At 51.0% G+C, this 23621-nt stretch overlaps 1 protein-coding gene across 2 annotated transcripts in view; it reads left to right on the top strand.

Moving 5' to 3' along the window:
• Fam53b (family with sequence similarity 53 member B) overlaps positions 1 to 23621 on the top strand; it is a 91069-nt gene that overhangs the window by 45068 nt on the left and 22380 nt on the right. For both annotated transcript variants that reach the window (XM_075972547.1, XM_075972546.1), the window contains one exon: positions 1097 to 1875. In XM_075972547.1, the coding sequence (XP_075828662.1) occupies positions 1097 to 1875 (779 nt within the window). The remainder of the gene's footprint in view (positions 1 to 1096; positions 1876 to 23621) is intronic.

Raw genomic sequence — 23621 nt, 5'->3', positions numbered from 1 at the left:
CCACTGACTGCCTGACTCAAGCTGTCATATTTGCCAGTAGTGCTCATACACAGATTTTCAGAGTTAGACAGGTAACTCCCGACAGCACGTGTTTCTGATCTTTGCTTTTGTATTGTAAATCTGAGGACAGGAACTTTGCCAGATTGATCTTTGCGTCTCCTAAAATTCCCAGCATAGCTCCTGATTCTATAGGAGAGAAACATTAATTTATTCTTATGATTTTACTGAAATTGTAGTTCAAGTTAAGATTGAGCAGCATCCCACAGTTGGACCAGCCCATGGATTCATGTGTTGGAACAGAGTTGAATGGCCTTTTTATTTGTTTTTTTTAATTTTTTATTGTTTGGTTTGTTTTGGTTGTTTTGAGACAGGGTTTCTCTGTGTAGCCCTGGCTGTCCTTAGAATTTGCTCTGTAAACCAGGCTGGCTTTGAACTCACAGAGATCCTCCTGCCTCTGCCTCCCGAGTGAGTGTGCCACCGCCGCCCAGCTCTAAGTGTTACTCTTGTTCATTTCAAATGCTTCATATATCTCAGTTTCAACAAGAAATGAAATGACTATGAAGAAAGTTTCTGTGGTTGGCCCCTGGTGTCAATGCTGATATTGTTGGATATTTTGGTGGAAGGCGTCAGTTAAGGATTCTGTATCTTTTATGAGCAGACGTTTTGATGATGGAATTCAGATGAGCTAAATTATCGGTATCCCAGCCCCACCTTGACCTTGACCATCTGAAGGGGCCAAGATTTAGTGTTGGTTGTGGTCTTCCACTATATGCTGACTTGCACTCCTCCCCTGACTCTGCCCCCGACCAGGGCAGGACTCAGGACAAGCCACTATCCTCGGATGTTGGGAGGAAAGTTGGATCAGGAACCCCAGGAATGAGTCTGGACCCAAGGACATGTTCTGCTTCCAATTCAGCATGTTGGGCCTCATTCCTCTGGGCCTCAGTTTCTGTCTGTAAAGTAAGGTTGAACTCACTGATTTATGAGAGCCTTTCTGATGCCAAAGTACTACATAGCAAACAGGCTGTTGGTAGAGGAACATAGGGTGTTGGGAAGGCCTCTCAGATCCTGTTTTCTCTTTGTATTTATGCACCAGAAAATGACAGATGGCGAGACCTGGACAGAAAATGCCCTCTTCAGATTGACCAGCCAAGCGCCAGCATCTGGGAGTGTCTGCCTGAAAAGTGTCAGGATGGCTCCCTCTGGCACCAGGAGGCGGTGACTGCCTGTGCAGTGACCAGCTTAATCAAAGACCTCAGCATCAGTGACCACAACGGGAACCCCTCAGCTCCCCCCAGCAAACGCCAGTGCCGGTCACTATCCTTCTCTGATGAGATGTCCAGCTGCCGGACGTCATGGCGGCCCTTGGGGTCCAAAGTCTGGACTCCCGTGGAAAAGAGACGCTGCTACAGTGGGGGCAGCGTCCAGCGCTACTCCAACGGTGTCAGCCCCATGCAGCGGAGCTCCAGCTTCAGCCTCCCTGCTCGGGCCAATGGGCTCTCCTCACCGTACCACCAGTCAAGCCTACACCAGCCCTTTGGGGGACAGCCCTGCCAAGGAGCACCAGGTTCAGCTCCCTGTGGACAGGTGGGCGATACCTGGAGCCCCGACCCACACCCTGTGGGAGGGGGCCGGCTGGACCTGCAGCGGTCCCTCTCTTGCTCACACGAGCAGTTCTCCTTCCCAGAATACTGTCCCCCCTCAGCCAACAGCACACCTGCCTCAACGCCAGAGCTGGCAAGACGCTCCAGTGGACTTGCCCGCAGCCGCTCCCAGCCATGCGTCCTTAATGACAAGAAGATCGGTGTGAAACGGCGGCGTCCTGACGAAGTGCAGGAGCAAAGGCCTTCTCTAGACCTTGCCAAAATGGCACAGGTAAGTGTCCCACTGGCCTAGAAGAATCTCCAGAAGCAATTCGCTGTTCTCTGGGACTTCTAGTCCCGGTCCAACCAGTTAAGTGCACAGTGATACTTTTAGAAATGTTTGGGACTCAGTTTCCTTGTTTTGAAAGTACTATCCAAAAAAAAAATCTTTTTTAAGTTCTTTTTCTTAAGTATCTGGTTCTCTCCACTTAAAATGAGGCGTGCTCTTCTCTTGTTAAAACTCATCGCCAGTGGAACAGGAGCAGACAGATGGTGAGAGGCAGGCATTGGCTGGGAGTCCAGTGTGACCAAACACTAATTAATCCTCTTCTGGCCCTTTGCTGGTACCTCTTGTCCTGGAGCCCACACACCAATGTTCAGTATCGCCCAGATTATGCTGATCCCTAGATCAGGGCCATGAGTTAATGACTTTAGGAAAGATAGGAAGGGATCAGTCCCTTTGATTAAACTGTCAAATCTTTAGACTACCTAGAAATTGCCATCAGTACCCTCTGTGCCACCTCTGCAGCTGTCCTTGGTACAGGAGGAGCCTCTCCCATGTGCTCCTGTTCCCCTGTCTTTGTCCTCTTTGTCTTGCCAGCACTTCTCCTGGGTATCGGTCTGAATGAGATGGTCTTGGTGTTAGACACCACCATCAGGACAGGGTCAGAGGCTAAGTGAGGGCCGGCTGCATTGATTGGTTCTTACTCTAGAGGTCTTAGGATATGATGAAGACGGTGACACCTATGGTGTGACATTGGTCCTTGTGACCGTTAACTCTAGGATGGATGACTGTGGTGGTCAAAACATGGTCCTGTCGGCTCCGTGCCCATCCAGGAGGCCTCTTGCTCAGTGCTGTGATGTATTCACTTTTGGTGTTCTGTATAAAAACATTGGTTACTGCTTGGTTTGAGGAAATGACTATCTATTTGCTAGTGGGGGAGTGGGCTCAGCAGGGTTGGCCACATTCTTCAGACCATGGGCAGATCCAGGGCAGGCAGGCTCATGGTGACTGTTCTGCACCAGACAGGTGTAGGCAGTAAGCAGTCTTAGGTTCTCCACACTGGTCCCTGCCCCGTGGAACCGCCTACTTTCAAGAAAGACATGGTTTCTATTCATAGAGTCACTTTCTGTTTCTCTCATTCTCCAAGCCTGTCAGTCCCCCACTGAAGACAAGGTACAGTTATCTATCTGGGTGGCCTCAAAGTTCACAGTTTTGAGCCACCTTTCCAGATTAGCCCAGGCCCCGCACAGGACAACTGGGGACAAGTTAGTGATATGCTTGTGCCACTCCTGTGCCTATGGATTGACTTGGGACAGAGCTCCTGGCTCCTCCCATGTCCAGCTTCCATGACTTCCATCTTGGTTCCAACAGAGGCCCTTCCTCCTGGCAGATCTTCCTGGCTTACTCACTGGACAGTAACTGAACGTGTGTGTTGGTTACTGAGAGGAAATTTCCATCTCCAGATAGACTGAAGTAGGTTAAAGGGGGACAGCATTCAGGGACTTCTGCAGGAAACAGAGCCCTGGGTTCTGGCTACTCACACAGCCTCAGTTAACTTTGCTAGGCCAAGTCGTATTGGTGAATAAGCTAGTGAGGTAATAAAACCAGCTTACATGTGCTACTAGATTTCACTGGCCACAAGCTGCATCACTGAAGACATTTTCTGGTCTCATGTGTGTAGAAACTGTTTAAAAATATATTGCTTGGTGGGGCTGTGCCCGTGTGTATGGATTGCCTCATCAGTTCCAGGCAGGCCTTTAATATCCAGGAAGGTTCACTGGAGCCTAAGAAGGCCACCCTGGTTCAGCCGGTCCACCTTGGGTGGCTCCTTGGCCATGAGTGTCCCAGTGGTGGGACAAGGCACAGGGAAAGGAGAGAGTCCCTTGGGAAGAATGTGCACACTCTATCGCCAGAGGTCAGGCCCTGAGGATGGAGTTCCACCAGGCCTCTCTCTCTGGCCAGCTGTCTTTCCATGGGGCTCTGTGGTTCTGCCTGCTTTGGCTCCCATGCAGTAGTATATGGTCTCAGGAGGTGGCCCTTACTTGCCAAGGGGCTTGATAATCAGGCCTGAGACCATCCTCTTGTGTTTGTAAAGAGTTCCGGATTAGGGTCCGGAGAGATGGCTCGGTGGTTAAGTGCATTTGCCGTTCTTGCAGAGGACACAGGTTTTCCTCTTGTACCCACATACTCAGAACTGCCCGAACTGATGTCCTCTCTAGCCTCCAGGGGTACCAGGTATGCATGTGATACACATACATACATACATACATACATACAGGCAAAACACTCCAACAGATCTTTAAAAGGAGTCCTGGACTCAGCCAGGACATTGTAGGGTCCTGAGCCTGGGTTCCAAACAGGTAGGCCCGTGGTTGGTGGAGAGACCCACACACGTGGCCAGTGGATGGTTGAGGTGGAATGGTGGCCTTCACGCTGTGGTTTCCCTGGACGTTTTCAGCTGAGAAGAGTGCAAAGTCTGCGCGTGGGTGGAGGAAGAACGTTAGGTGATTTTATGTTTCTGTAGGACAGGCGTGGCCCCAGGATTGGTGCAGCCCTTTCTTTCCTGAGCTGCCTCCCAGCTTGCTTCATATAGGTCTTTGATCTTGGTTGGTATATTCGCTCTACTTGTGTGTTCCTCTAAAGGAACATCTTTAAAGGCACGTGGTGTCTGGGACCAGGTGTCTTAACACTTTAGATAAAGGTACAAAGTGTCTTTTTGGTTAGACCTTTGGAGCAGCTGGTGTTCTAATAAACCAAGTCCCTCCAGGGGCCCCTTGGGGCCCAGAGTAGACCCTGAAGGTGTGGGCTTGTGGGGCTTCCTATGGCCTTTATGCAGCTGCTGGGAGTCAGTGCTCTCTAATCTGCCAGGAGAAAAGAAACCGGGTCAGGATGAGCTCTGAGAGTCAGACAGCAGGAGAGGGCAGAGAGCCCTGAGGTGGATGCTCTGAGGCCCAGTCTTCCTTGCCCTGGATTTAGCAGGAGCATGTGCCATGGGCATACTCTCTGGTAGAAGTCAGTGTTACATCTCCTGAGAGGACTGAGATTTTGCTGGTTCCTAGACCTGCAGACCCTTTCTGGATAGAGTAGTTACTTCTGTATCCATATGTAAGAGGGGCATTGACAAATCAAAAGGCCTCCAGAAAAAGGGTTATGACATGCTGGAGCCCTTGGCAGTTTGCTTAACATTACTATGTAAGCAGGTCCACAACCAACACAGGGCTGTGGGGGGGGGGGGGTTAGGCAAATAACCAGTTTGTATATAATATGTGTGTGTGTGTTCTGTGTAATCTGGAGAATGCTCTAGGATAGCCATGTTTTTGGTTTTAAATGAGTGAATTTAGTAGTACATAGCAAATCAAAGTAAAAGGATAAATAGCTAGTAGCAAATAGACAGAAGCAGCGGATAGCAAAACATTAAGTCAGGGAGGCAGCTAGCTGGAGTTTCTGATCTCTCTGCATGAGCTTCCAACTTCCCATTCCCAGTGCAGGCACCTTTGTATCATGGGATGAGGGATGGTAACCCCTTTTGGAAATGGTTTACCTTCCTCTCCCCCCACCCCCCAAACCGTGTTGCTGGGAATCAAACCCGGGTCTTTGTGCATGCTTGGCAAGTGCTCTTGCTCTGAGCTACATCCTCAGTTCATGGTTCACCTTCTGACTGTTCTAAAGGACATAATGTTTTTACTTTTGTATCATTTTCCTCTTCTTTTCCCTGACACTGAGTTGGGGCCAGGGAGACCATCCACCCACAGGCCATCTTGTAGAACACACTTTGAGATACACTCTCTGAAGTGGGCGGGGGGGGGGGGGGGGGGTAACCACATTCCCCAGGTAGCTTTTCAGTGAGCTCAGACAGCAGGTGCGGGTCTACCAACACAATGTATCTTATAGTGTCCATGAATGCGTGTGCCTGTGTCTCTGTGTCCTTCCGTGTGTTTTTGTATGATCTAGAGATTTGCGTCTCTAGCGATATGTGCATGCACACAACAGCCGTGTTACCCAGCGTACTGTCTCGCACACAGAGTGCTGACATGCACAGTTCACTATTGCGCTTGGCAGGGCCAGGGAAGAAGTGTGAGCAACAGCGAGGACAGATAGGTACACACGTGCTGAGTGTTCCCAGAGGTGCAGTCTGTCTTCTGTTATGGATACTGGTTTTCAGCCTCCAGTCCTACAGCCACTTTCCGTCCCGTGTGTGTTCATCTCTTACTCCATCCTTTCCTCTTGTAAACGGCAAGGAGGCTGTTGCTGGCCGTCCGTGTGCCTGTTCAACTCCCTGTTGCGAGCCGAGGGTGATGAAATGGTGACAGAATAGGATTCATCCGCCTCCCCTGGAAGTTGGCCATATGTGAGCATTCTCTCCCCATGCCCGGCAAGCACTCTTGAAACTGAGGCTGAATATCCTTGGAGCCCACAGCCACTCCATCTCCTGACACATCCCTGGGGCACAGCTGTCTTAGCAGCAGCAATGGCCCTTGTCCCTCTCAGCAGTGAAGGTGAAATACAGTAAAAAAAGAAAAAAAAACTTTCCGATTGTCTTTGCTCACATCTTCTTAAAATCCCAGTGTTAGGATTGTGGCCAGGGATGCCAGATGAGACCGCAGGTGACGCCGCCATCTGAATCTGGGAGGGGCTGATCGTAGGAAGGAGTACTCTGGACACCTTCCCTGGTCTCTACTCTGTGATGTGAGCTTCTCTGTGATGTGAGCCATTCAAAGGCCGCATGGGAGTCCATGTGGTCCAGTCCTGTCTGGATCTGGTCCTCTGGATCTCCCATGCTTTCCTCCTCAAGTGCTCTAAGGTTCCTGTTGCCTGTGGTGTTCCGTGCAGCCGAGCCTCCTGTTTCCATAGTGCCAGTGTATAGCAGCTGAGGGCAGGACTGAGCTGAGCATGAGAACTGCTTAGCAGCAGGACTTTCCCTGGCATTGATAGTTACTGCTTCATTTGAAACCCGGCCTGAGCACCAGACATTGCCTGTCTCCCAGCAAGTACTGAGTTACGCACGACCATTTTAGACATGGATCATGTGTATGAGCAAAGACTTCAGAAAAGCAACAATTAATAAGATTGCTCATGAATGCTATGCCCCTGGGTGCTGTGTTTTTCCCTCCAGGCTGGTCAGTTTGAAAGAGAAAACAAATTATATTTTTCAACAGAGCTTCAAACAGAAGCAAGACATTCACAGGGAGGGCTCAGGATGCCGAAACAGAGGTTTGATTGATTGCAGCTGCCCACACGCTGCATCCTCAAGCTCCCCGAGGAGGCCCCAGAACAGGCAGCAACTGTTGTGTTAGCAGATGTTGAGAAACTCCTGAAAGCTGGCTGGGGTGCTGTGGGGCAGGAAAGAGCACGAGTTAGAAACAAGCATGCTGGCATATGTTAGGGGAGCTGGGGTCCTGCCCATGAGTTCAGAGGGCCTGGTGGAGTGGGGCCCACAGGACTGTGCCGCCTGAGGAGCTGCTGCTGCAGACAGCGGGGGTTGTAACAGATGCTCAGTGATGACTCCTGGCTCTTGGCTGGGCAGAGTCACCCTTGGATGATGCTCCCTCCAGCCAGCCTCCTCTCTGCTTTGTGTACCGGTAGAGCTGCCGTTAACAGGGGCAGGCTCTTCTAGTCAGCATGTGGAGTGGCTCTTCGTGCTGCCGGATGTGTGACTTCTTATTCAGTCAGCCTGTCATTTGCTCGGCCAGATCCCTGGCCGTAGGCCTGGCTGGCCTAAGTCTTTGTGGCCTTCCCTTGTCTACTCTTTCGGTGTCCTCTGCCTCACCTGTGGCTTGCCTACTCCTTGGTCCCCCATCGGCCTTGCTGCTTAGATGGGAAGCTGCACTGATGGTAGGGAGAGGAATTCAGGGTTGGAACATCTGCAGCACGGAGTGCAGGCTGGGGTGGAGCTCTGGGTTGTTTGAAATGAAGGAAGTGCCGAATCAAAGTGAAGACAAAGCCCACCCTGCCGTTGCTGGTCTGAGCTGTGCACCCTTGGCATCCACTGGACCCTCTATGTCTGTGAAATGGAATTAGCAATTGCTTTTTCTCAGGAGAGCAGAGAGAGGTCATGTACTTGTGGATCCAGCATGTAGTTTTCAACAACACAGTTTTATAGGAAAGAGAGCCGAGGGACCGTGAAATGGCTTAGTGGTTAAGAGTGCATGCTTACAGATCACAGCACCCATGGAAAGAACAGAGTGTGGTCTTGTGCACACCTGTAACTCCAGCTGGGTGGGGGAGGGGCAGAGACTGCCAGCCTAGCTGAAAAACAGGAGGTGGAGGCCTGGAGAGATGGCCCAGTGGTTAAGAACACTTGTTCTTGTAGAGGACCTGGGTTTGATTCCCAGCACCCACACGGCGGCTCACAGTTGTCTATGACTCAAGTTCCAAGGGATCCCATGCCCTCTTCTGACCTCCATGGGCACCAGGTGTGCATGCGGTACCCAGACATTCATGTAAGCAAAACACTCATACATGTAAACCAATCAGTCAAAAAAGAAATAAAAATGAAACGGAAAGTCACAGAGGGCACTCAGTGCCTTCCTCTGGCCTGCACACACACAGCTGTGTGCATTTTTAAACATACATGTATTGCTAATACACATGAATATATGCAAATTCCAAGAAAAAGAAATTCCAGAAAGAAGCTGCTGCAGCTGAGGAGCCTGCACTTTTCTCCTGTGCCCATGGATCAGCTCCCCTGGTAGAGCTACTTTGCAACTCTGGTCAGCCTGCTGGGTATGTGTTGCTGATAGGCCAAGCCCTGCCAACTGTGGAATGGACTGTGTTTGGAATACCTGTCCCATGGCTTTCTTTTCTCTCAGAGATAGGTGTGTGTCCACAGTACCATAGCACCTTGGAGGGGGAAGTCCGTGTTTCAGGAAAAGCCTCCTCAGACACTTGAATTCCTCCTTGTTCCCAGGCTCAGTCTTTAGGTTGCATAAGCGGTCTACTCTCGGTCACTCAGATCAGGGCCCAAATGTTGACATAATAGCTTTGATCTCCTGGGGAAGAGAAAAAAAAAATAGGAGTTCTCCTGGGACTATGCCAGGGAGGCAGCTTCACATGCCACTTGGTGATTTTCCATGCCTCGCTTGAGAGGCAGTGGTGCTCTGGGGGCTCCAGGACTCTTGGGAGTGGGTGCCTCTTCTTCCCTGGGACAGTTCACCAGATGCGAGCTCCTGGAGCTTCCTGATCAAACCCGGAGCACCTTTGGCTCACCAGGCCTGCATGGTGCTGGCACAGAGTCCTGTGAGCCTCTTCTTCTAGGGGCCACAGTCTGTGGGCAGAAGGAAAACAGCCTTTCCTGCTGAGGGCTCAGCACTCCCCAGGGCAGCTCCAGGCTGGCCAGAGGAGGCCACAGAAAAGACCTGTGAGCTGTTGTTACTGTCACATGACTAGTTTACCAAGAGGCCTGAGAGGAGGCTGTGTATGAGCTGAAGCACTGAGGCTACAGAGGCAGGAGGTAGGTAGGACCTGTTTCCTGCTGGAGCCCTTTTTCTGGGGCAGCCAGGTCTTCATTCTGGGCAATATATGCCACCATTCCATACCTTAGTATCCCTGTCTAGGAGGTAGGGTAGTACTAGGGAGGTGGGGACAGGCAGGTCCTGGTCCCACTGGCAAATGCAGTGAGCCTCAGTCTCAAAAAACAGAGTAGATGATCTGGGAGTGGTGGCATACACCTTTAATCCCAGCACTCAGGGGGCAGATTCGAACTTGGATCTCTCAGTTTGAGGCCAGCCTGATCTACTTGGTGAGTTTTAGGACAGCCAGGGCTATGTTGAGAAGGTCTCTCTCTCTCTCTCTCTCTCTCTCTCTCTCTCTCTCTCTCTCTCTCTCTCTCTCTCTCTCACACACACACACACACACACACACACACACAAAGTAGATGGCTCTTGAGAAATGACACCTCTGGCTTCCACATACATGCACACATGCTTGCATACCCACATACATACAAGACGTTTGACTTTTATTCTGCACACAGGGTGGAAGTATTCAAGAGTTTGAAATCCTGGGGCAACAGAAACCCTGAAAATGCCTCTAGACTATGAGGAACTGAGGAGCCTGGGGAAGTCAGGGGGCAGTCAAGGTGCTGTTGGCAAGCTTGATTGCGGACTAGAACAGGTGGGCAGTGAACATGCTGATTGTGTTAAGGGCTCCAGAAGCATGCTCAAGTGGGGACTACAGGACCCACCAAAGTGCAGTTATTGTTCTTGGCCTCCAACTTCTCAGCTGTAGCCTGTACTTGGCAGAATCAGCCACCCTAATTTTCACCCAATATTCATAACTTTGGTTAGAATATTCTGTTTAGAGTTTCCTGATTACAAGTCCCTGTGATCCAATTTGCACACTAACTTTGACTGTCTCTTCTTTCCTTGTGTGTATACAGTGGTGTGTGAATGCAGGCCCGTAGTGGTCAAAAGACAACCTCAGCAGGTGTTGGTCCTTGCCTCTGACCTTGTTTGAGACCAGATCACTGTTGTCTTTCCACTGTGTATGCCAGGCCCTCTGGCCTGTGAGCTCCTAGACAGTTTCCTGTCCTATCTCCCATCTTCTTGCAAGAGCACTGGGCATGCAGAAACTCACACTACACATCTGTCTATCACATTGATTGTTTTTGGTTCTTGTGCTTGCGTGGCAAGTGTTTCTACCCTCTGGGCCATCTCCCTAGCCCACATGTTTCTTCTTGCTTGTTGTTAATACAAATGAAGCCTGATGGTTCACCAAGCATCCGTAGAGCCACCTCCCTGCAGTCATTGCGTACCAGGGATTTATCAGCCAGGCTGCCTTTTCCCTCTGGAGCCTCAGTCCTTCTGTTAAAGAGTGTTGTTTTTGTCCATTATAGACTCATGCTAGTCCGAGCTCTAAGCTCAGGACTGGAGGAGAGCTGGGCTGGCATAGGGCCATGGAAGGGTTCTTCCATGGTTTTGAATGCTTGTCATGCTGGATCTCATCTCAGCTGTGCCATGCCTAGTCAATTTACAACAGCTGGGGTAGCATCTCCTGGGGCAGGGGAATGGGGAGGTCTATGGTGGCCCTTCAAGTCTCTATATAAACCTGAGTAAACCTCAGTGGGCTTCAGGATTCAGGGAAAAGGATATTTGACAGACTCAGGAAGGAGTTTGGCCTTTTTCATCTAGCTCCTGATCCCTCATCAAGGACATCAGAACAAAGCCTTCTCTAAAGGATCACCAGGCCCTGAGTAGCCTGGTGTCAGTAGGGCTGGGAGGGCCTCAGCAAGGACCAGCGAAAGAAGCAGAGAGATCCTTGAGACAGACATGAGATTGATGGCCAAGTCTGGCCCAGAGCTGAGCGTGGCTGTGCCATTCCTGAGACCCGCAGACTGCTGTTCTGTGCAGGCTCGGGTGGTGGTGTGTCTTTTGGGATATGGTCCTCTGCCACCCCAAGCACTGCCTCAGCAGCCTCTCCCTGTTCATCTAGAACATTCTGTGGTTTCAGCCATCTGGATTAGTCCTCTTCTGTGCAGCCTTCAGCCTCAGTGGAGAACTGAGGGAAATGAATGCCGCATAGACAACCAGCTCTCCGCTGCCGTTCCCTCTCCACAGGTTCCCTCAGCTGTCTTGTTGAGTGTGAGCTAATTGCTCTTTATGGCCACAGCCTCTATAGTGTCCCCCTTGACAGACTAGAACTCTCAGATAGTCCTCTTGGGTGTGGGAAAGGGTGACTTTTTAAAAAATTCTTTTAGAAAACAAAAGAAATGCTCGGCCCTACCATATAAAACAACTCCCAGAAGAGAGGCTTCCTTCGTACACAGTAAACTGGCATCATCTCTAAAGGTCATCAGGCCCCCAGTCCCACCCCGACACTGTGCAAGGCCACACCATGCATCTGCCATTCATGGAGCAGGTGGCGAGGCAGCTGCCCTTGCCAGTTCTGTGTAGAGGAGTATGGCATGCCTCTTGGATCAACCAGAGCCTGGCTAAGACAAACCACCCATTTGGTGCAAGGAAGTCACTAAAAGTATGTGTAACTAGGTTTTGGAAGAACCAGTATCTCAGAGAAGCAACTGCAGGAAGTTGCTCTCTCCAGCCCTTCCGGAGACTTGGCAGCCTACAGTCTGAAGGCTCCACAGCTGGCCAGGCCTGAAGAGGGCACGGAGAGGAATACTCTGGAAGAGGTACTTGCTGAAGCAGCTGTGGAGAGAAGAGCAGACTGTGCTGCTGGTGGACCAGCACAGGACACAGTCAGGAGAGGCCAGCTCTTCCTCCAGCCTCGATTTGCCTGACGTTCTTCTGCTGACCTTGGGAACTGTAGGCGTCTGTTCTCTTATTCCACCCTATGGCTTTCCAAGATCAAACTCCGCTCACCAGGTTTTATGCCAGATACCTTTTCCCCACTGAGCCTCCTCACTAGTCAGCACTACCCTCCAGGGATGTTGGGCACCCAGCACATGAGAGGAACCTGGCAAGACCAGACAAATGTTCTTGGACATCATGGGGTCATATTTGGAGCCCTGAGAAACGTGGGTGTTGAAAGAGTGGGTCATGGCCCCGAAGAGCAGGTGGAGCCCCAAGCCATGTCACAGGCTTCCAGGAAGGGAGTGAAGGCTCTGGGCAAGCCTCTGTTTGATTTGCTGGCATTGGGCAACTCTAGGAGTCCATTCCGAAGGGAGGTTCCATGTATTCAAGTTGTCCCCTTTCCAAAGTGAAGAGGTGGTTTCTTAGGCAAGTAAGATGTAAGCCACATGGGATTCTTAGTGCCCAGATCTGTGTGGACCTAGGACTGAAGCTGCACCTGGAGACCATTGCAGCCTCTGTTTGGGTTTGACGCTGCTCCCCACACCCCATCAGCTCATTTTAGCCTCATGATATTCCTGGGAGCTGTTTACTGGAAGATGTGCTGGGCCCCAGAGGTGTTCAACACTTAGCTCAGGAGACTAAGGTAGGAGGAGGTGAATTCAAGGTCTTTACAGCAGACTTGGCCCCGGTAATTCTGGTTTCTACATAATCCCTAGGTGAGAGTAGAGGGAAATCTGGGGAGATGGAGGGTTCTGGTAGGCCCTCTGGAAGAGGATGAATCCTAGACTAGATTAAGATCATAGCTAACTCTTGTAAATGCCTGAAAGTGGCCACGAAAAGCTTCCAGCTCACACTGGGCAGGCTGTTCTCCCTCCAGCACCTAGCATTGCTCAGCCATTTGGTAGAAATTTGGAATTTGGCCTCAACCCCAAGCCTGCCACACCAGAATCTGTATTTGAACTTGATTATCTTAGCCTTTGAAAGGGTTTTAGATGTGGGCAGTCTCCTCTGTGGGAGGTTACTGTGTTTTATTTTTGGCCCTAGGCAGCCAAACTATGGGTTCTTGCACCTGGGCCTAGGACGCGGTCCCTGAGTCAGAGCCTAACCTAGTCAACCTTACTCTAGTGCTAACTCTGTCCTCTCTATGGTTTGGGTCACCTGCCTGATCAGCCTCCTGCCACCGTCCTTTCTTCCCAGGAAGGAGGAGGACATGGTTCATGTTGGGAATCTTTTGCTGGAGTCCTGTACTTCATTTACCCTAGGCCCCACCCACTGAAAGTTTGATCAACATGCAAAATAACAAAGTGGCACCTCTTCCTCTCGGGACCCAGACAGGCACTTGCACATGTGTCCTGTACCCAGCAATGCTCTGTAGGGCAGGATGAGGCTGCAGAAGGAGGTTAGCTCGCTTAACCCTGCTTCCAAAGGAAGCAGCAACATCCACTGTTCCGGTGTCAGGCTAGTCCAGCTCCGGTGTCAGGCTAGCCCAGTTCTGGTGTCAGGCTAGCCCAGCTCCAGTGTCAGGCTAGCCCAGAGTAGCAGCAGGGGAGAAGAAAGAGGGAGACTAGGTTTTGTGGACTGTGGTCTTTGGGGGCTGTATTCACATGATATTCAGATACAAGGATAGGGGACAGGTCCAGATGTGAGTCTTGCAAATACCTAGTGATCCCTCCGATTTCTATGGGCATTCTTCACTTGGTCTTGCTTGTTAGTGGGGTCAGTGTCGGTGGCAGTGTTGGTGACATGGTAACCTAGCCGTGTCTGGAGATGCTCCTGAGCCGTTTGATAGGTGTGAATGCTCTGGAGGAGCTGTATGGATAACAGAGAAGTGTAAGCTGTTCACTGGATACTTACTTTGGGTGGATGGATGAATGAATGAATAAATGAACTAATGAAGTGGGGCAAAGGCCCAGTTTCTTGATGGACAGTCAGCTGCTGAATCAATGATACTCAACAACAAGGTTGGCCTATGCCACTCCTGGACATAGGCAATACAGGTGTCGTCCTTACAGCCCGAGAAAGCAGCTCCTTGCTGTTTGCACAAGAAACTGTGACGTTCAGAATTGTGGCCCTAGTCAACGAAGCCAGGAGTTGTTCCAAGGGTGTGCTTGTTGTACTCGATCACATGGCCCAGGGAGGGTTCAGGGTGCCGGGGTTCCTTAGGGCTGCAGAGAGGGCTCCCAGTGTGAATACATCCAAGTAGTCAGGCTCAAGATGGCAGCTGGGAGCTCTAAGGCATCATCCAGGGAGCACATTCTAGACTCTCCTACCCCAGTACTAGAGCATTGTAGGCATTCAGAAGTGACAGTTGTCATCATTCTGGATGAAGTGAGGCAAAAATTGGTTATTACTGAATCTGAGACTTGAGTTTGGAGCAGCGACAGAGTGGGCACTGAAGGTAGTCTTGCTGAAGCCCAGCAGCCTCCAGAAGAGGCAGGCACACGAGAGCGTAGGTAAGGTAGAAGAAATGAAGGGCTCCTTCTGTCCCCCACCTAGGCCTTCCCAGTTGTCCCATCCTGGAAGCCTAGAGAGACCTGATAGCACAAGAGGGACCACGGTGACGACCTCATCACTAAGGAGCAGGCCCTCAGAGGCACTCACAGTGATTGAAGTCCAGTGTCTTGGGCTCTGTAGGGGCTCTGCTAACACACCTCCTTTTGATACTTTGAGAAGAGGGAGCATTTTTCCCTTTTTTTCTTTCTTTCTTTCTTTTTTTTTTGAGACAGGGTTTCTCTGTGCAACATCCCTAACTGTCCTGGAACTAGCTCTTGTAGACCAGACTGACCTCAAACTCGCAGAGATCCATCTCCCTCTGCCTCCCAAGTGCTGGCATTAAAGGCGTGCGTCACCACCGCCCAGCTTGAGAAGAGGGGGTATGCTGTGGGACTTTAAAAACATACCTTTCAGCTCAGCCTCTCCAGTTAAAGAGTCTGATGATGGGATACAGGTTCTCTTTACACACAGTGGGACCCCTCAATGCACATGGCGTCTGTGGCTTTCTTGGCTAGGCTGGGGCTTCCAACAGGGGCCCCTCAACCTGTAGACCTTTAGTGTGTACTATCTGGCCCCTGAGCTAGATAGCCCAGTGCCTCAGTTTCCCTATTTGAAAGAAATTGGATTATGTAGCAACTTACCAAAAGCTGGTCCCTGAAAGGGCTCAGGACAATTATCTTGGTGGTCAGGAATGTGACAGTGACGTACATAAGGTGGCCCATCCCATGATTGCCTGCAGACCTGCCTCGCCCTGAGCTGGCTCCCGCGAGGCCATTCTATGCTCCCAAAGTGGGAAATAAGCATGCGACTGGGGAAGGGACTGTGAGGATGGGCACCTGGGCACCCTTCCGTGGGTGGATTGCCTGTGCTGCCTCTCAGTGCCCAGAAGCACCATGTTCCCATACTAGCTGGAAGCTTTGGCTGGCCCGCTTGTCCAGTCCTGCCGAGCTCTTTCCAGGCTGCCCTTGAGTCTTTGCCATGCTTGAGAAAGTGTGGGCCAGAACAGGGAGTGTTCATTTCCTATGCTCTCCCTCCCTCCTTCCCTCGAAGAATTTTGATGGAGCTATGCCTCTCAATATGGTGGAACAAAACCCAAGCAGCCAGGGCGGCCCTGGGATTCTCATCGTTCAGACCAAGCTCTGGAAGATTCTCCCAGGCTGGGGACTTAGGAGTCTTCCTTCTGGCCTGGTGTGTTCTCTGACCGAGGTGGACAACCAGCTCGGAAGTTGCTATAGTACATTAATCTGTAAGAAAAATAACTTGGCCCTGAAAGGTGGTTTTGTAGCAGCTTTGTTAAAATAAGGACGGGAATGGTTGGCTCCGGCATTTAAAAGCCTCATGTGGCTGCGGTTTTATCCTGTGCCGCACCTCAAGCTCAGCAGAGGCCATCCCAGGGTTGAAACTGCAGCAGCCAGGCCAGGCCAGGAGTGCTGTTCAGGGTCCAGAACATCTCCAGGGACCCAGGAATAAAGTTGGAAAGTTTTCAGCGTAGACATGGATGTTGGCACAGGCTTGGTTTGCGCTTGTGAATGATGAGGATATGTGGAACAATGCAAAGCTGGTCTTGGTAGCAGCTCCCCTCCCCATCCCTCCAGTTCCTTCTGTGGCCCCTTGGTGCAGCCATGTAGTGGGAGTGGGGTGGTAATCTGCTCAGACTTCTATGATGGGAGTGACAGGGATTGCAAAGGGGGTAAGCTTCCAAGGCTAGGATGGTCCATGCATCCTATAAGCTCCCACTGTGTAGCAGACACTGGGGTTGGTGCACGCTTTAACCTCTGTTTCTCTCTGAGAAGGAGGTGCATAAACAGCTGAGACGGAACACATGCTAAACTAAGGCACCAAAAACACCCTAGGGGTCCTTGAGAAAGGACTAGGTAGTAACAATGGACTTGTAAGCCCTACAGAAGCACTCATATGAAGCACTGCTCTGAATACTGTATGCAATCTGGCCCGCCAATCCTTATGTTAGCCCTAATGCAGGAATTGCTATTGGCATAGGATGGAAGTACAGAGACTTGATGAAATGGCTACTAGAAGCCAGGTGTTAGTCCTAGCTGGTGTGGGTTTTGAACTCAGGGCGTGTGGCTGAGAGTCTGTGCTGAGCCTGGATAGCACAGCCACTGGGGATCCAATGACTAGACAAGGCCTAGTAGGCAGAGTTGGGTAGCATGTGTTAAACTGAGGAGGAAAGCTCAAAGTATGGCACCACCTTCCCAGGTTGCCGGGGTGAAAGATAGGCACCTGCCCATTCTCAGGAATGCAGTTAGTGTGTTACCAGGGTTGGGCACATGGCCGTGTGCAGGAGGCGGCATATGGCCTGGGACCCCTGCTGAGATGACTCATAGCTGCTTGGCCAACATTATCCCTAATCCTTATCACAGCACTGTTTTCTTTAGTTTGATGTCCAGCAAAAGCCTTCCCAGGCCCTCTGGCCACCTTTTCCTCACATAGGGCTGTCTGCCGGATGAGGCTAGGGATGGACTAGGTTTTCACAGAAAGACCCACACTCTGCCCGAGTGCTGTTTGGTTCTGTAGTCTTAACATTTGAGGTTAGCCTGTTCTACACATCATGCTAGCTGTTTTCGGTGGCCAAGGAGGAAGACGGCAGGTTGGAAGGAGCCTGTGGCTGCCAGGAGGCTGGGAACAGGCCAGGAGCAAGGTCGTTGGAACAGGTGGAGCTGCTGTGGATGTGGGACTTTGGCAAGACACGGAATTTCCCTGAGCCTCTGCTTCCTCGCTGTAAAACGCTGGTGGAAACAAGTGGTCCATTTGTTGTGGATGCTAACAATCTGATCTACCAGCCCGAGCGATCTCAAGCTGAATGTGCTGGTGCATGCGTACAGTCCCATGCCCCACAAGGCTAAGGGGTTCAAGCCTAGCCAATACTCTGAGACCCTGTCTCAAGAGAAAAAGAGAAATAGCAATTTCTGGATTCGTTATTTATTGTTGTTCTTAGGTACAAAATACCTGTGTAAGAAGCGTAAAGTCCAGAAGGTTTTAGAAAGACCTCGTCTAAAGTACAGCACATGTAATTCTTCCAGAGTCGGAGTGACCATGTTTCAGGGCTTGAGGTAGACCCTGCCGTTCTTTTCTGAAACAACTGTGATATTGAATAGACTCCAGGTGCCCTCTTTAGCTTCAGGAGTCCATTGATTTCACAGAGTCAAGAACCAGTTTTAAATTGTCTACATATGCCATGGAGCAATGATGAGACAGAAAAGTTTATTCCTCAGATTGGGAAAATGAAAGAACAGCTGCTTAAACAAAGTGCGGTGCTTGCACCCATCTCTCACCCTGCCATTAAGACACTGAGTTTTTTAAAATATAAAGATTTATTAATTTTGTTGTTGTTGTTGTTTTGTTTGTCTGTTTTTTGAGACAGGGTTTCTCTGTGTAACAACCCTAACTGTCCTGGAACTCACTTTATAGGCCAGGCTAGACTCTAACTCAGAGATCTGCCTGCCTCTGCCTCCTGAGTGCTAGGATTAAAGGCGTGCACCACCACGCCCAGCCCAAGATTTATTAATTCTTAGGGATATGTACCTGTGTGTATGAGATAGTGTGTACCACATGTGTGTAGGTGCCTGCAGAAGACAGAAGAGGTAATCACATCCAATGAAGGTGGCACTCAAAGTGGTTGTGAGCCACTTGATGGTGCTGGGAGCTGGTCTTGGATCCTCTGAAAAAGCAGCAAGTGTTCTTAACCACCAAGCCATCATCTCTCCATCCTTAAAGGCACATTGTTTTATACATGTGCACATGTACATACATACACACAAATGTTTTTTTCTTCTTGTCCTTGTGCAAAGATCTGACTTCTTTTGGGCTCTTTAGGTCAGGCTCTATGAATTCCTGATGCTGATGTGCCCTTGTTTGCAGCCTTTCTTCTTCCTCTTTAACTGCACACTGTACAACCCCATCGTAGGCCACATGTCATGTGTTCTTTAATCAGCACCATTATCCATTGAGAAGGGTGGCATTGGCTGGCTGCACTGATCATGGCTTCCCCAGATGTCTGCAGCTCATCCATGAAAGAGTTGCTTCCACTATCATTTCTGCACCAGGACCTTGCACAACCAACTGGACAGTGTCTGCTGTTGTTGTGGTTTCTTTACAGTCTGCAATGTGTCACTCTCTGAACCAGCCCATCTGTTATAACTCTGCTGCTTGGGAACACCTTTGTCTTTTACATTGCAGAGCTCCCTGAGACCATTGGCCACAGCCATTGGGGATTGTAGGTCCTTGGTGCCTGCTGTGTTTCCGCACTACTGCCATGCATAGCTGGATTTGTGTTGTATGAGTTGGCCTCAGACCTTCTCACTTGCATGTCTGTCTCCCAGGGTCTTGGGACCTGCTGCAGCGGGCAGAATCTAGGTAACTTCCCGGATTCCAGTTCTCTGTCACCCATTTAATCTATTTTTTTCTGGCAACCTACCATGCTGAACACTGAAAGCATAACCCATCCTTCCCTCTCAGTGAATTCATCTGGGGATAGGTGCAGGTATCAAGATCCAGTGTGGAGCAGGATAGCTGAGGGCCTGCTCTCTGGAAGGTGTTTCCTGGCAGGGATGGACAATAAACAATAGCAAAAACAATCATATCAGACAGTGTTGTGAAGACAAGAAATGTGTGTGATAGAATGGAGGTGGTGGGCAGACAAGCACAAAGTTTTTCCATGGAGGGTGGTATGCGGGAACCTCCAGAGGCTGGCAGCAGCTAACCATGGCTGGGCACAGTACCCAGTCAAGAAGAGGAGCTGGGTGTCCACTCGTGCTCGTTGGACTCACTCCAGACCTGGGAGGCTTCTGCCTGATCCAGTCCCAGCTGCCAGTAAGTAGTCTCCTGGATGCTAATAGCTCATCTCCTGGAGTGGCAAAGCTCACTTGTGAGGTACCCAGAATCCCAACGGTGTGGCTCTTTCTCTTCCTCAGCAATGCCTGGTTGGCCTGAGAAAGTGAGGTCAGGTGATGAAGCGTCAAATTCAGGAGCCTGTGGTTTTCTGCCTGGCATCCAAGAGGCCAGTCATCCGCCCCACTGGGTCTTGGTGCCAGCCCTGAGTTTACCTAGACTCACTAGGCCTCCTAGCCATCTGTGTGATGTGATAAGTTTCATCGTGGGAACAGTCCTGGGGTTGGAGAGGAGAGATAAGGTGGCTGTGTCTAGAGTCTAGCTGTGTCTCCTGAATGTGAGAGAAGTAGCCAGTGTGGCAGTGAACTTATAAATGGTTTCTAACCTGGGCCTGAGGAGGTGTAGTTTTGCACGCTGGAGCTCCAAGCTGTCTTCCCATCAGCAAATAGAAAAGAAAATGCCAGAAACTCAAGGCCTGTGTGCACCTGTGGCTGCACTGTGCACGTTAGCCTCAAGTGTTGACACAGCAGTCGTCATGCATTCTTGCCTGTCTTGCTTTTCAACGAAGCGGGTGGCCTCGTGTGAACTCCCCTCACTGGGCTCCTTAGGCCCAGGAGTATGGGTAGGGCAAGTAGTGTCACCCAGAGCCTCCTCACCTCTCTCTTAAGGGGCTGCCTCACAGACCCAGGGATTTGACTGGGAGAAAGACAAAGGTACCTGCTGCAGGCTCTCCCCATCCTCAGAACTGGTTATGTTTAGAAGGAACACCCCTCCAGCACTTGCCTTTCCATCCCAGGCATGAGTTCCGGAGGGTCCCCTGCTCATGCAGTGCCCTTGGTGCCCACCAGTTAGAGCGGGTTCACATCCAGTAACTACAAGAGATTTGGCTTTGCTGGAGCGCAGCTGGTCTGCCCTGTCATCTGCCCTGCTGTTGGTACTTTAGCTTTGAGCTGGTTGGTCCAGAAACTGGCCTCTGAAGGGAGGTTGGGGTGGCCTTGGTGTCTGGTACAGCAGAGCCGTGTGCAAAGAGCCCCTTGGCATCTCCAGTGCCTATCGTTTCCCACTGCCCTTCACTTGCTACTGAGGAACTTCACTTCACAGCCACTGTGAGTTAGAAAACAGGAATCCACTCCAGTACAAATGCTCTCACGTCAGATAAGCCTCGTATCTTTAAGGGCTGCTAGCAAAGGGTGTGTGGTTGATGAGGGAGGGAGACGGGACCATCTACAGAAGCAGTGGTTTCCCTCCTGGCGTCTCTCGCTTGGGTGTCACAAAGAAGCAGAGAATGGGAGCCCAGTGGGCTAAGGCTCTGGTCGCAACCTCACCCTCTAGCCTGGGATGGACTGAGGACCCTCATTTGTTTTGTTTTTGTTTTGAGATGAACTCTCATGCAGTGTTCTATAGTTCAAGGTGGCTTTCAGTTCACTATGTAGCCTGTCTGGTCTTTCTGCTTCTATGGGCATGTGTAACTGTGCATGACTCTGTTTTCTTTCTTCCCTTTCCCCAAAGTGGGGACAATAATAACTTGCCTCATGGGGTTGTTATGAAGACCACACAAGCCAAAGGCTGCAAATCCTCCACCACGTCTGGCCGGTGACCACGAGTTGCTATTGTCACATCGTCATCTCAGGCCCATGCTGCTCCCTCATTGCCTTCCCCAGTGCCTCTGAGGCTCAGGCTTGGGCAGGACGCAGGTGGCAGATACCCATCCTCTCGGTTGCCCTAGTGACCTGGGCTCCTGTCCTCACTAAGGCTTTGTCATCTCTGGCCTCCTCCAACTGGTAAAAAGTCCTTCCTTGTAGGAAGAGGCATCTCTTTAGCTCTTACCATGAGAGTAGAGCAGAGCCTCCAGTATGGTAAAATTAACCAATACTTAAATTATATTACTAAGAATAAAACATTCTCGTTCCATTAGGGAGCACAGTCGTCTGGCAGGCAATTATGTCTTCTGTGCTGTCGCCCAATCATCCTGCTATAACGTTAACTCCTAAGGCTATAAATATCTTTAGTAGGTTACCGAAGATCTGTGGGCACCGAGATGGAGCGAGCGCGGGACTGAGAGGTCAAGGGCTCACTCCTAGCTCTGTCATTCTTAAGCTGCAGCACTCTGAGCAGGTTATTCATCTAGGCCTCAGTTTTCTTTCCTATAAAACGGGAACAATAGTGCCCAGCTCTTGAGAACTACGTGCGTTTGGTATCAGCTAAAGGGACGAAAGCCATAGTTCTCATTGTACCCCAAAGACTAGAGATGGCATCACTCCAAGTTCTGGGGAGGGTGCTCTCAGCTCACCGATCCTTCCATCTTGCACGTGGGTATTGTTCACAGCAGGCATCCTGCAGTTGTGTGTAGGCCAACTGTGGACTATACCCTGGGGGAAAGCCTGCCAGCAGAAGCAGCTGCCGACTGATGTGGTGGCAGCTGGGGCAGGGCTGCACTCTGTCCTTCCCTCCACTGTCTCACGCCTGGCTGCTAGCCTCCCAGGAGTCTCTCCACCCATCCCATCCTGCCTTTCCACGTGGGGGAAGGGAGGGAATCAAGCAGGCGCAAGCACAGTTTGGAGACCTTCCGAGACTGTAGCTTCTGAGTGCTCAGAGCTGGTTTTCTTAGGCCCAGATTTGAGGTTGAAGCAGGTGCGGGAGGGCTTGGCTTGAACCCATCCATCAGCTGAAAGGGTCATGTTGTGTACCTGAGGAACCTGGGGCCCAGAGGGATGAGGCTCTTTGCCCAAGATCACTGTGAGCTAGATGGGGCCTGGACAGTGACCAGGCCTGCCCTCTCCCTGGCACTCCCCCAGCTGGTCCTCCGCCACCCCTGCAAATTGAGAGGCCATCGCCTCCTACTCATCTCCCCCACTGGTTCCATCCTGTCTCCTCTGCCTTTCCTGGGCCTGAGTGACTTGTCATGGCTTTGCCCTGCATTCCTCAGGGCTGTGGTGGTGTTTTCTCTCCCCAGGCAGCTTCCCACACTGACTAATCCCATCCAGGCTGGAAGTGGCAGAGCAGCTTGAACAGACAGGGCAAGAGAGCTGGGCCTGGTTCTCGTTTGAGGCCTTGACTCGTTAGGCCTTTGGCAAGTTCCCGAACCTCTCTGAACCTGAGTGCCAGTCAACAAAGCAAAGCAGAGCTCCTCTTGGGCTTTGTGGCCACAGTGCGAGAGTGCAGCCTTGGGCACTGCTAAGTAGTAGTGCCCTTTCAGGAGACCTCCCTTCCGGGTCTTCTCGAGTCCTAGTAGAAGGACTGAGCAGGAGTTGCTATTTCTGGTTGATGAATGAGGGAGACCCAGCTCTGAGGGGAGGAGACGGCTGTATGGCAGATGGTGGTAGATGCAGGCAGGCCAGGACACAGCAGGTTGAAGCTGATTTCCTCTAGCCCTACCAGGCCTGTGCCCTTCATGGAAGCCTCAGGCTCCTGGCGGCAGTCACTGCCCATCTATCCCTCTCAGAGGTGTGTGTCCTGCTTCAGGGCTTTTGCCATGCCCCTCCCTGCCTGTGGCCTCAAGCTCGGACAGATGTTCCCAGAACTTCTGAGACTTGATGTGTCTTTGTTTCCTCAGGAAACTGGGGTGTCCCGGTGCTACAAGAAAGAGGGCCCTAGGGTGGAGGGATGTGTCATTTTGTCATGCAGAAGCAAACAGGTTTGCAACATCTCAGGGAGAACCGAGACTAGAGAGCTGTGGGGGTGGTGGCAGCCAGGCCTCAGCCTGCTACAGGGCATGTTCCAAGGGCATTTCCTGTTGATACTGTCCTTGCCCGCACCCACTTCCTTTCCTCTCCTTGTCTCTACCCTGGGCCCCCTGCTGGCTGCTAGCTGGGTGTGCTGTCTTGGTGCTCTAGTCTGCCTCTCTGAGGACTGGCCCTGTACGGTGTCTTTACCTGCTGGTAGAGCTCCTCCTGTATGGTGTCTTTCCCTGCTGGTAAAGAGTGTCTCTCTAGTGACATCTGGCGATGTTATCTGCTTATTTTAGGCAACTCTCTTGGGCCCATGCTCATCCTTTCAGGCAGATGCTGGGGTAACCCCAAAATGACTCAAGAGCTCTGTGGGTGACTTTGCCTTCCCTGCTACTTCCTGCTGCTTCCTTCCTCACTGTGGAACCGGAGACAGAGCCTTCCTCTCAGAGCCTCAGCCCCACACTCATGGGTTGGAGACTTCACTGCTCCTGGCTGTTAG

Source organism: Microtus pennsylvanicus, chromosome 5 (genome assembly GCF_037038515.1).
Source record: "Microtus pennsylvanicus isolate mMicPen1 chromosome 5, mMicPen1.hap1, whole genome shotgun sequence".
Taxonomy (NCBI): Eukaryota; Metazoa; Chordata; class Mammalia; order Rodentia; family Cricetidae; genus Microtus; species Microtus pennsylvanicus.
Note: the sequence above shows the minus strand (reverse complement) of the source record. Positions and strands in the feature narration are given on the sequence as shown.